Raw genomic sequence first — 12,618 nt, forward strand, 5'->3', positions numbered from 1 at the left:
CCAGTTCTTTAACCTGGGGGCTTTGGGGACCATGGTGGCAGCTGTTGAGCGTGTGCGATTAAACTGTGTTCACGTTCCAGTCGTACACCCCAGTGGCAGTCGCACAATAGAGCTATCTCTCCGCTCCCATCCCTCCTTCCCTCCCTCCCTCTATTAAAGACAGGGAGGCCCTGGCCTGTAGAAATTGAATCTGAGTCTGTTGTATAGATGTGTATAGGACTCTGAATGCGGTTGGGGAGAAGAGTTGAGGACTGGGGTACGGAGATGAAGCTTGAGACAGTTTCATTTAGGACCCCTGACCTGATGGAGCTGTGTGTGTGTGTGTGTGTGTGTGTGTGTGTGTGTGCATGTCTGCGTGCATCTGCGACAGTAGCAAGGTTTCCATTGACATATCAGACATATTTATATTGACACTCTGAAAGATTGTATGTATCAGGGTTAGGTATATATTATATAAAGATTGTATGTATCAGGGTTAGGTATATATTATATAAAGATTGTATGTATCAGGGTTAGGTATATATTATATAAAGATTGTATGTTTTAGGGTATGTATTATTTGTGCTACAGATGCTTCCTAAGAAATGTTCCCATTGAACTGTCAGAAGTCTATACAACAACTGGACGAAATGGTGTAAAACCTAAAAACAGACTTTTCTGCAAACATTTTAAATGTCAGACAGAAATGATGCAGTTCAACTGTTAATTACAGATATTAAGCTATAATAAACTGGTGACAGCACATACTCTGGCCTGCAAAAATGAAGATAGCCCTACTGCAACAAATACTCACTTTGTGTCTACTTATAACTATTCTTCTGGGACAGCTACAGTACAGTCTGACACAGTTTGGAGCGAGGACTATGTACAGTGCGTTTATAGAATCTAGAATCATGTCGATTTGCACGTTTATAGGCTTCATTCTCAGGCATCAGCACAAGAGCTAAACTTTCCAACAGCACATCCTGATGTGGCCCATGGGGTTCAGTCCACTGTGTGCCAACCCATGGACACTGCAGCGAGCTACAGATTTTTGGCATGTGGTCGTCCCCAGATTCATGTTAATTCTGTGACTTAATCACTTCTGAATGTCTAAACCAGCATTCAAATGGTTATGAACCTTCATAGGAATTTTTGAGGACTGATTTTCATAATTTCCTGTGCACCTGTTCCAACCAGAAAGTGCGGTGCCCTCGTGCTTTACAAGCGGGCCACGTATGCCAAAAGTGGAGGTTGTGTAAGCAAATTAGTGCTCAGCAAGTACATTAAGGCTTGTATGTGTTGTCTGTCAAGCTATAAAAACATGATAGTGAGGATTTGATGTCAGAGTTCAAATGTACACGCAACGACTTGGAACATAGTTTACCCAAATGGTATAGCGATGGTTGTACGGTTAGAAAAATGGTCACCATATTTTGACACATTTAACCTTGTACTAATTAATTTGCTGCATGGCAATCTAGGCCTAGGCTAATGCATGTGGGACAAAGACATGTTACAGATATAGTGTATTTGTTTTTTGTAAAAATACCAAAGAAATTTTTTTTTATAAAAAACACATCCACCCCTGACAAACAACACTTTTTCACTCAATGTACAGAATATTTCTCACACAACCACGTTTTTTTAGGGGAACATGTGTGTTTTTTTACAACATTGCTTTTCCATTTTAGGTAGCTAGTGATACTGGTCTATGGGGACTCCATGGGGACTGCAGCACTAGAGCTGTACCTGAGTCAGTGGAGTAGACTCGGAAGCTCTTGTCCCAGAAGCCACACAGCAGGATGAAGCGGTTGTCGGCGGTGATGATGAAACACTGGGAGCTGATCTGAATGCTCTGGTCCAGCAGATCTGAGATCTGACGACGATGACTGCCCACGTTACTGGCTGGAGAGGAGGAGAGAGGAGAGGAGAGGAGGAGAGGAGAGGAGAGCGAGGAACAGGGGGAGAAAATGAGAAAAATACAGAAAAAGGAGAGAGAATTAATAAAACATTACAGGTTGCAAATGTACAGATGCATACGGGAATGTGAAAGCTATGATCCAACATACAGCACATATCAGCCCTTTTCAAACAGCTCACACTCTGTACACAATCTTGAATATCAGAGCTTTACAGAAGAACGTATCCGATGCACCGCCGCTGAAGTTTCACCGCACAGTGCAAAGAAGATTTGCGAGAGAATACATAAAACATCCTGGCGGTTAGGTTTACGGGGGCTTCACATTTTCCGTTAGGGCCTAAGAGTTTGAGTAATGATAGAGTGTGCATAGTCTGCACAAAATATGTATACCACTCCAGTCAGAACACATACAGTAAATTCATCTTGGTTGCCTAATTTAGCCAAAGGTTGGATTAGCAAGCAGAGGGGAAAATAAATTCAAATTTATAGACGTTCTCTCTTCTGTAAGTGGTATCTTTTTTCTTTTCCGGAGAGATACGTCTATGGTCAAGTATTTCAAACAACTGCAGTCTCTAGCCTCATGGTAATGCCTCTAGCATTGTAGAGCAGGTGGTGGAGAAGTTTGTCCAGTAGGGAAACTGAGAAAGCCCAGTATAACCTGCTACAACCAATATTTCAACCGATTTTCAACATTTCCTAGGCCTCGGCCGCTCCACCACTCATCCTCAATTTACTGTGTTTAGCTCAGACTCCTTCTGGAATGCGAACTGTGTAAATACATAACTGACACTCACAAAAATCCCCCCTTCCTCCCACACACACACACACACACACACACACACACACGCACAAACAATCCAGTACATTATTCCTGCCTTAGTTCCAAAAATGAGAAAATTATGGGAGATGGGAGGAAACACACATTCCAAGTGAAAATATAAAAATATTACATTTCAAGTTCAGCAAGCAGGATAAAATCTGCCAAACCCCCCCCCAAAAAAACATACGTACAAATATTGTTGTACACACAGAGTACTGCATATTTTCTAACTGTGAAAGAGGGCCAGTAAAGGAGAGAAATAAATGTAGATAAAGATGAGCGTGTGAGATTGAACCCTGGATATTTTCAACTGTTACTTAGAAAAAATGTGGAAATGGTGCGGAAATGGTGTGGAGAGACAAAAAGAATGAGAGTGACCGCAACATGAAAAGAGAAAGAACAGCCCGCCTGCAGATGTGAGCGAGATTGTGAAGGCGAGAAGCAACTGAGGCAGGGAGAGAGAGAGAGAGAGAGAGAGAGAGAGAGAGAGAGAGAAGGAGACAGAAGTGGCTGGTCTCTCCCTGCTTCACCAGTGCATCCCATACATCACTGTAGCCCGGCACTCTTCTCCTGCTCATCAACAAGTCGTGAAGGATGAGAGGCGCCCATATTGTCCTGACAGCCGTCCGCCGTGCATTCTCAATCACACATTATTACCACATTCATATTCATTTCCATTGACACGCGTCCTTTCCCTCCGCTCAAATTAAACCAAAGAGGATGCAGAAAGGGAGGGAGGGAAGGGGCGATAGAAAGGGAGAAAGAGGGGGAGTTGATGATGAAATGCCGGCCTAGGCCACAGCTCATTGCATTCCAATTTGCATGCAAATGGTTTAGTGTGAGCGCAGGGTCTATATCATGAGGAGTGAGCCGGGGCAGAGGCTGAGAAACAACTCTAATCTACTGTCCAGGGACACAGCGCTGTCGACTGTCGTGAGTCACCAAGACGGCAATGGGATTCATACACAAATCCACACAAGAATCATTTCATGCATATATAAGCTTGCATATGTAAAAAAAAAAAAAAATGCATGTGTGTGTGCGTGCTTTTACAGACACACGTGACAGCATACCTATCAGAGGGTCAATTTCCACTGGAAGTTGGTACTGCTGGTCCTGCACCGTTGAGCTCTGATGACCTGACAGAGAGAAAGACAGATTGGATTAATATTGTAATCATGTGGCCTTGTGAAGTGGCTGTTGGCTTTCAATTCACTATAAGACACTGAAAATTATTACCGCAAAGTCAAAGTGTCACCTACTGGCCCCAAGAGTTCTCCTCCGAATTTAGCATCAATTATGTTAAATAACTGCGAAGGCTATTGAGAAAGTGATTCTTGATACTAATAGTCACAAATGGGCATATTTTTTACTCAATCTGATTACTTAAGATACCTGTGATATTCCAATAAACGGAATCAAAACATGGTACTGACAGACATTTATCAGTGTTTAAATGTAAAATAAAAGGACATAAAACACCATTTCTTTGAACCCCATGGGTATAAAGGTTGCTCACATAAGTGTAATGTTGTGATGATTTAGATATATATCAATAGCAAGCCAAAACTTATTCTAAATGTAAACGTAGATACATAATAATTCCAAAATGTCCTCTAATTGTCGAATATTCATCTAATTGCATCTAATTGCAATACACAAACTCCAGTGATTCCATGCAATTAACAGCGTATTTCTGAACAGCACACATTTTGTTCATTATGCCAGTTGGCTTAACCAGTCAGTTCAGATCTGCGGTCCGCATGGATGAGGTTCTATTCTACTGAAAACCGATCAGTCTTCATCCTCATAAATTCAGAGATATCAAATTTAACGTTTCCTGCGGGGCAGGATGGATGTTGAGTAAATAAGGTTTTGCGAAGTGAGAGGCTGATGTATGGAGGTGGACGTGAGACCTAATGCTGGGTGCTGCATGTGTCACATTTGATCCTGCTTTCCAGTAGACACAGTCAACTGTCTCCCGAATCAACGTCCATCCTATAGAGACGAGACGGGTCAATCCTCCATTCGGATAAATGAGACGCTAAGTAGTTTGGAGGAGAGAGGGGAACCAAGGACTTATGAAAATTATTGTGTGATAGTGATAAATATTGAGCTTCAAGAATATGGATTGTCGAAATTACCCTCGACTTAATTTGGAGCGGAACCTGCAATGTTCACAGCTGAATGTTTTTCACTTGTTCTGTATAATAACTTCCTTTACTTAATCATTAGAGAGATATAACAGAGATATAAAATCACAAAAAAATATATCTTTCACTCAAAGGCATATTTTGGATACCACAAAAAAGCTGATGTGAAATCACCCACATACACAAACACGCGTCTCTCACCTGTCAGGCCGTGCCACTTGTTGACGGCGAAGAGGCGGTTGGCGGTGACGGTGATGATGGCAGGTGATGCTAGTCCCGGCTGGGTGTTAGCCGCTACGTGGGTCACGGGAGAGTTGGACGGGAACTTCAGTACCATGATAACATCCTGCTGCATCTGCTCCGTAAACATCAGTGGGGTCTGCAGGAGAAGATACTGTTCAGGCCCCCAGGATGGACAAAGGGATGCAGGGAAGAGAGGAAAAGAGCCAAGATACGGAGCGGCAGACAAAGAGCGGAAGAAAAAAAAAGGACGAGAGGAGCAGCAGCAGGCAACGGCAAGAAGAGGGAGAGGGAGGAGGAGGGAGGGAAGAGAAGGACAGAGAGAAAGTTAGGAAGCTACAGCAGGATAGAGCAATAAGCAGCAATTAAGCAGAATGGCAAAGCTAGGGAAAAGAGGCAAGTTTGGTAAAAGTTTGTACAGAAAACAGAACAGATCCCTGTTGAAGCAAGGCTGCAGCACAAATAGGAATGAGAAGAATCTCTAAAAAGGAAAACTCCCAACTCAAAACTAAAACACAACAAATACAAAAATATTTGCAATAATTCTATTTAACACAATTAAATGAAAAGTGTGTGAAAAGATAAAGCATTGTGTACCCAAACCTTTGTTAAGTGCACTGAGAGTATAATGTGTCTACCAGTGCAATAAGCTAACTCTTTCCAGCTATCATGTCTATTAAAAAGTATCGTATTGATTCAGCAACTATGTGCCTATTAAAGGCTTTTTGATAAGACCGCTCTGCTCTGATACGCTGATAATTGCCATCTGAGGATGATCTGAAACAAACCTTGATTTATGTGCTCCAATCTAGCCTCTGTAATTTAAGACAATCTAATCAACTAGCAAAACTAGAAATGTAATGCAATGCAACTGCAACAATGGCATTGTTTCTTGCTATGATTAGAATGTGTCCCCACAACTAATCCTATAACAGCATATTAAAGAGAAAATCCTATAACAGGCCTCTTAGCTGCTTCTAGAGTATGCGTTGGGCAAATAAGGCCACTTACGCACAACCTGTGAAATGCTGTACATTCCTTGAACTCCAGGTGATTCTTCCTAGTTTTGTCGAGTTAAGCATAAAATAAGCATGAAAATAATATGAATTGGTGGTGAGATTTAAACTCATACACGCACATACATGTAGCAGAGACCAACCGCAAAAGTCACTTTAGGTGATTTGCACTGACCCATCAGACCTCTTCCCTGCGGCAGACAGGAGGCTATATAGAGCCATTTGCAGACCGTTTGTACTAAGCAGCTTTATCAGAGAGCCATTTTCTTCCTCGCATGTAGTGAGAAGAGGAACATCAGTGTTTAACATCAGGAACAGACCTGAGCAAATCCTGTGTGCCTGACAGCTAACCAGACACCCTGACAATATCATTACCACCAGCATGGGCAGATGCCAACACTCTGACAACACGCTCGCATGTGGAAGGATGGAGAGAAAGTAGAGAGGAAAAAGGTTTAAAGGCAGAATAGAATCGGGTTTTTTGAAGAGATGTACAGTATGTGTGTGTGTGTGTGTATGTGGGGCAGGGGGAGGGGGGGTAGACTTGCAATTTGTGTGAATAATGGTGTTGTTTGAATACTGTATGCGGTGGAGTAGAAACAAAAACATTTAATACAAAGTTGCTCTTAAGTGAGCTGGATTCAAATATAGCTGGACCCAAGAGTCTGAGTCTGTGTGTGTGTGTGTGTGTGTGTGTGTGTGTGTGTGTGTGTGTGTGTGTGTGTGTGTGTATATGTGTGTGTGTGTGTGCTGGGAGGTGGTCTACAGCCAGCTGTCAGCGCCGCAGGGACACCACACTAATAGGGACTCATGGGGCCTTGGTCCATCACAAGCATGCACGCTGCAGTCCTTGGCCCTTAAAAGCCGTCACTTCAGAACCGTTGTGTTGCCTCCGCTCTTCACCCTCCCTCATCTCCTCCGCTTCCAGCTCAGGTGGAGAATTTGGCTCAGACCCATGTTTTGAATCTGTGCCATTCCCCCCACAACCCCCCCATACTAAACACACATGCTCAAAAAACGCTTGTGATCTCACTTTTTCACACACACCGTTCTAATAACAAGAGAGGAGACTGATTTTCCCACAGTTGGGGATGGAGAACAGGAGGATAGGAGGGAAATCACATGAAGGATGAAAAGAGTCAAAAATTAGGAAGGCTGATGTGAGGAAAAACAGAGTGCCAACATCGGAGTACACCAGCAGTCTGAGGCAGCATTAAACAGGCAGCATGAGGACAGATAGCTCCCCTGGCTATTGGCCCCCAGAGTATTTATAAAAGGGAGGGTTACAGGTACAGTGGTGTGTGTGTGTGTGTGTGCGTGTGTGTGTGTGTGTGATTATCTGTGAGCGCATGTATGTGCATGCACCACTCACCACTTGCATGGCTGAGCTGCGGGGTGGGTGTGGCTCGATGAGCAGTTGGCAGGGGGTCTGTCCGAAACTCCTAATCTGCGACTCCACAGCCTGAGGAGACAGAGAGAGAGAGAGAGAGAGAGAGAGAGAGAGAGAGAGAGAGAGAGAGAGAGAGAGAGAGATAGAGAGAGAGAGAGAGAGAGAGAGGAAAAGAGACAGAGACAGAAACAGATAAAAGAGATAGATGGAGTGAAAGAGATAGAAGAGATTGAGGGAGAGGAGAAAAAGCAATTAACGTTATTGATTCATGAGAAATATCCTTGCGTCCTGGTACCTCAGCATCAAAAAGTGTATACCATGTAGGCTGGAAATAATAAAAACACTAACATGTAACGCTCCTGAGATCACAACATCACCTGGTAAATGCTACGCCAATTTAAGATTACTGTTCTTGAAATAAAAGAAAAGAGGGATGAACACAAAAGAGAGGGAGACATGCAGGCAGTCATGTGCAGGGACATATGCACACACACATACATACTTTCTCTCTCTCTCTCTCTCTCTCTCTCTCTCTCTCTCACACACACACACACACACACACACACACACACACACCAATTTATCCTCCACCACCACACACACAGAATCAGAGGAGGGCCGGGCCAGGCAGGCACGCAGGCTGGTTAGGTGGTGTTAATGAAGAGGTATAGGACCATAAATGTCAGAGCAGACGCCGGCCTAGCAGCCTCTGGACATCATCACACAGCTCACTGTCAGGCCAACTAGCACGGGATGGAACACACACACACACACACACACACACACACACACACATACGTATATATATATATATATATATATATACACGTATATACACTGTAAATATATGTACAAGGCTATGGTCAAGTCAACACACTTTGGATGGCTATCCAAACTTATCACAATACCATCCATCCTATACCACTATTATTATCATCAGTCAGAAAGACATTAAAATATTTTCTTTTGCATTATTGACATCAACTTAGAATAGCCCAATCTCAATTAATTCCCCCACTCAACTAAATCTAAGGAAGGGATAAAAGGCAGGGTTTAGTTCAATTAAATCGCACAGTGATAAATCATAGCGGTGAAATGATGATGAAAAAGAAACTGTACAAACATTCAGTGATAAAAAACAGAAAGAACGTTTGTGCATGTGAGATCAAAAAAACTAAAGGGCTTACAGAAAGATCAAAGTACAAAAACGAAACAAACTAAATACAAAACAAAAAAAAGATGATAAGCAAAGACACAAGTGAATTGGATACAGAATCTAAACGACAACAGGATACAAGTTGGTGGAAAACGGTAAGAGAATGCCCGAGACAGATACAGTGTGATAGGTGGAGATCTTGTGCTCAGCTTAAAAAGAGATAGACAGACAGAAAACAGCCAATGCAAAATTGTGACAGACTGTACAGTATGTTTGTCTGCACTGTGAGTGGCTGTGTGGGAGTGACAGCTTGTGTGTGTAGGCTGAGCTGTTTGAGCCTGACTTGGCTAGGCCTCTGAGAATGAGCTCATGGTTGAGGCCTGCATATGGTATTTCCATGAGAAAAAGGTTGTGAAGTTAGTCAGCTTATCCCCATTGTCTGAAACTAACCAGAGACCAGTGAGACAGAGGCAGAGAGACGGAGAGAAAGACAGATCCTAACTTAAATGTCTATTAAAAAGTCTCACCAACTTACGTATTACCAAGAATAGTGCACCAAAAATTATAGATACATATAGTATTCTCCGTGTGAGCATAGCACCAAGACACCAAAGCATTATGTCCATATCTCTCTCCATACTCTCCCTTTTCCATATGCCCACTCTAGTTTCACTCTCCCCACTCCCTTTCTTCTCTTTTGGCGCTTTTCTTCTGCTTTCCCCTTGTTTACATTGGTCCATCTTCTGTCAGCTGAGCAAAGTAATAGGCTCAGGCCCTCCTCCATATAATCTGGTGTAAATCCACCTCTGGCCTTATTAGGACCATCTATGAAAAACACATGATTGGGGGGTCTAGATAGATCGGAGGGTAGTAGTTTCTATGAGAGGCTAGGTCAAACAGAAAAGGAAACGACAGGTCCATGTGTCATGCATTCATGAAGACAACGCATGAGTAATAAAAGTTGAAATAATTCACTGGAAGTTCCATAGCATGTTGTGTTATAAAAACACAAGAAGGGCAGCTATTGGGCAATCTGTGTGGTTTGGCACTGGCTCAGTAGACAGAAACATTGAGAAAATTTCTCAAAAGTGTGTCTGTTCATTGGTAGGAGTGTCTGTGGTTTTGGTCAACAGTGTTCATCTTAAGCAAACGCACCAGATCTGAAAAGAGATGCTTCAGTATCAATGATCCAGCATTGCGTAAAACTAACACTGGTCCTTTAGACTGTATTAAGATGTTTTAAACAATGGCATTCTATTAACACCATGATATCAAAGACCAAAAAGGCCTGATCTGTACATGACCTGACACTGAGCATGGTTTACAGAGAACATTCTTCATACCGTTCAGCCGTTGGTGTGTTAGTGAGAGGATGTCGGTGCAACATTCAAGGTCAAAGTGACTCCCTCCTTCTCTGCCTATGGAGCAGAGCATTTGCTTAGGCTAATGCGTGGAAGAGACTCCTCAAAGCCACTCAACCTATCTTCATTAAGTTCAGCTCTGACATTTATTAGGCTGTGGAACGTTGGAAAGTGCCTGAGTCTAGGTCAGCATGTCCTACCCCTATATGCCAGTGCAATGCTCAGGTGATTATATGAGGGGCCATCCACAAGGCCAATCTCTTTTGGGGGCACTGGCCCATGTCTGATGAAGGTTCTCTATATTCTATACATTTAAATGGCCGAGACGCCCTCAGCTCAGATGTCACAGCCCGGCCTTTGATTTACTCAGCCACTCGACAAGATGGATCTCCATGTAAAACATGGTTTGTTTTCATGCAAATCACCCCAACACTCACTCTATGAATAGAGTGAAAAGAAAAACTAGGATGGCCTTATAGTGCTCACAAGCGGAGCGGCGGGACATTCTGGACCTCTCATAAATGTACTTGTAAGAAATTTGAAAAAATATATTATACAGTGGAGGGTGTATTGTCCAAAGAAAACAAATGAGTAGGGCCTTGTATTTGGGAAGTCATTGTGGCTATATGTCAAAGCAGGTTCATTCGCGTGGGTATATTTCCTTGTCTTCTGCCGAATTACGCAAACACTCTACAATTCAGACAGGGCTCTGTGTTTTGTCGCTGGTGTGAGAGGCTGTGGGATTTTCCATAATCACATGTGAAAGAGGGGAAGCCCTGTACAACGACGAAGAGGCAGCAGAGGGTGTGTTTCTCTTTATATAGCGAGAGGCAACACAGATGTGCATGCATGCCATGCACAAGGGCGCGCACACATGTACACACTCATGCATGCACACAACTCACACGCACACACAGTTCTCCTGAAGAAAGGGGGGGGGTAGGTTTTGACTTGCGGCAGAAGCAGGACAGGAAGTAATCATGGTTTTGAAAAACACAGCAGTGGTCTCCCCAGTATTCCCTAATCTGTGCTGAGATATTCCAAACGCTCTCCCAATACAGCAATGCACACATGAAAACACAACGGTATGTATAGATGCTGATGAGTGCACATAACAAATATACCAACGTATACACGCGCCCATGAATACATATCAAGGTATGCTCCATGCAAACCTCTGGAGTGTGTGTGTGTGTGTGTGTGTGTGTGCGTGTTTGTGTGTGGTGGGGTTCTGGGCGGTGGGGCAGCTGCCAAGTAGCGTGGCAGGAATATAGAACCAGCTGCCCCTCTACCCCAATCCACTAACTTTCCCTACCCAAAAACGCACACACGTACACACATACACGCCTGTGCCCCATCCCCCTGACAATGAACAGCCCCAGGGCCTGTCCTAACGCAGCCTAGCCTGGCCCAGACCTCAGCTCTGGCAGAAACAGTTGTCACTCAGTAATGATACACTCTGGGGACACTATCAGACCCAAGGCCCAAAGCCCCTCTACCTCCCAGACGCCCCCCCGCCCCCCCGCCCCCGGCCCTGACACGGCCCAGACCTGGAACTCTGTTTCCACCTTCTCCACAGACAGGGCATGCTTCCTTCCGCACAAACAGTCGAAGGACAGCCTTGGCTTTAGCTCACGGGGGCTAACACTGCCTTGGTTTATTTAACTAATTAAAGCGCTCAGACTGAGGGTGTTTTGGAAGGTGAAACCCAGCCAATTGGGCTCACAACATCAGAAGGGGAGTAGGAGCAGAAAACAACAAACTCTTTCTTATTGGCTCTGTCTTCGTCTCTAGGGAGTGGAGCAGACTATGCTCCTTTATTCATGTTTTTGCACATAATAGTGAAACTGAAAGGATTTTAGTAAGCAAATACAAATACAACACTACACAATATTAGGTTTATATAGCATAAGACTGCCATTGTTAAAGTGTAGCATTTTTAAACATCAATATATCATTGTCAAATTAATTGTGATACCTTGGTATAATTACTGTAAACAAATGAGACCATGATCGAGACAATTGATAGCCTCTATCTGGTACCGATGGTATTGTTAGTGGTAGTGTCATCTCAAAATGAAAACCACATTTCCCATTAACTCTGTTGTGTGCCACAAAGAGGATGTTGTTAATTGCTCTATTTGCACTGGAAGAACAGCGGTCTTCTTTCTGATTAGTGCCATAAAAGCAATAAAGTATATTTCCTGCAAAATCTGACCCGGTGGTGCACAATGTAAAATACAATGTAGAGGCCAGTAGAGATGTCTATTTTGCGGTGGTCTTGTTTATTTATGGTAGTTTTAGTAATGTCTCAAAAAAATGTTGTGGTAATGATTTATTAATGTGAAAATGCTACATGTAGCATTATAACACCATATAAAGTTCTACCTCTTATCATTCAAATATATGGTCTGTGTGCATATCCAAAATCTGCCCTCCTTCATGCATGCTGGGTATGCATGGATATCATAACCAGGGAGGCGGGTGGTGCTATTTTAATACACCTCAAATCACATGCACCTGGCTCTGATGGCCGCCTGTATGCTGTGTGTGGATTTATCGATCCCATGGTCGTTGGA

At 43.3% G+C, this 12,618-nt stretch overlaps 1 protein-coding gene across 5 annotated transcripts in view; it reads right to left on the minus strand.

Annotated features, from left to right (window-relative positions):
- Window positions 1-12,618, minus strand: part of lrba (LPS-responsive vesicle trafficking, beach and anchor containing) — a 193,755-nt gene that overhangs the window by 11,380 nt on the left and 169,757 nt on the right. For all 5 annotated transcript variants that reach the window (XM_078289964.1, XM_071923412.2, XM_071923411.2 and 2 more), the window contains 4 exons: window positions 7,505-7,594; window positions 5,078-5,255; window positions 3,797-3,862; window positions 1,732-1,887 (listed from right to left, as the gene is read on the minus strand). In XM_078289964.1, the coding sequence (XP_078146090.1) occupies window positions 1,732-1,887; window positions 3,797-3,862; window positions 5,078-5,255; window positions 7,505-7,594 (490 nt within the window). The remainder of the gene's footprint in view (window positions 1-1,731; window positions 1,888-3,796; window positions 3,863-5,077; window positions 5,256-7,504; window positions 7,595-12,618) is intronic.

Source organism: Centroberyx gerrardi, chromosome 3 (genome assembly GCF_048128805.1).
Source record: "Centroberyx gerrardi isolate f3 chromosome 3, fCenGer3.hap1.cur.20231027, whole genome shotgun sequence".
In the NCBI taxonomy this organism is placed as follows: Eukaryota; Metazoa; Chordata; class Actinopteri; order Beryciformes; family Berycidae; genus Centroberyx; species Centroberyx gerrardi.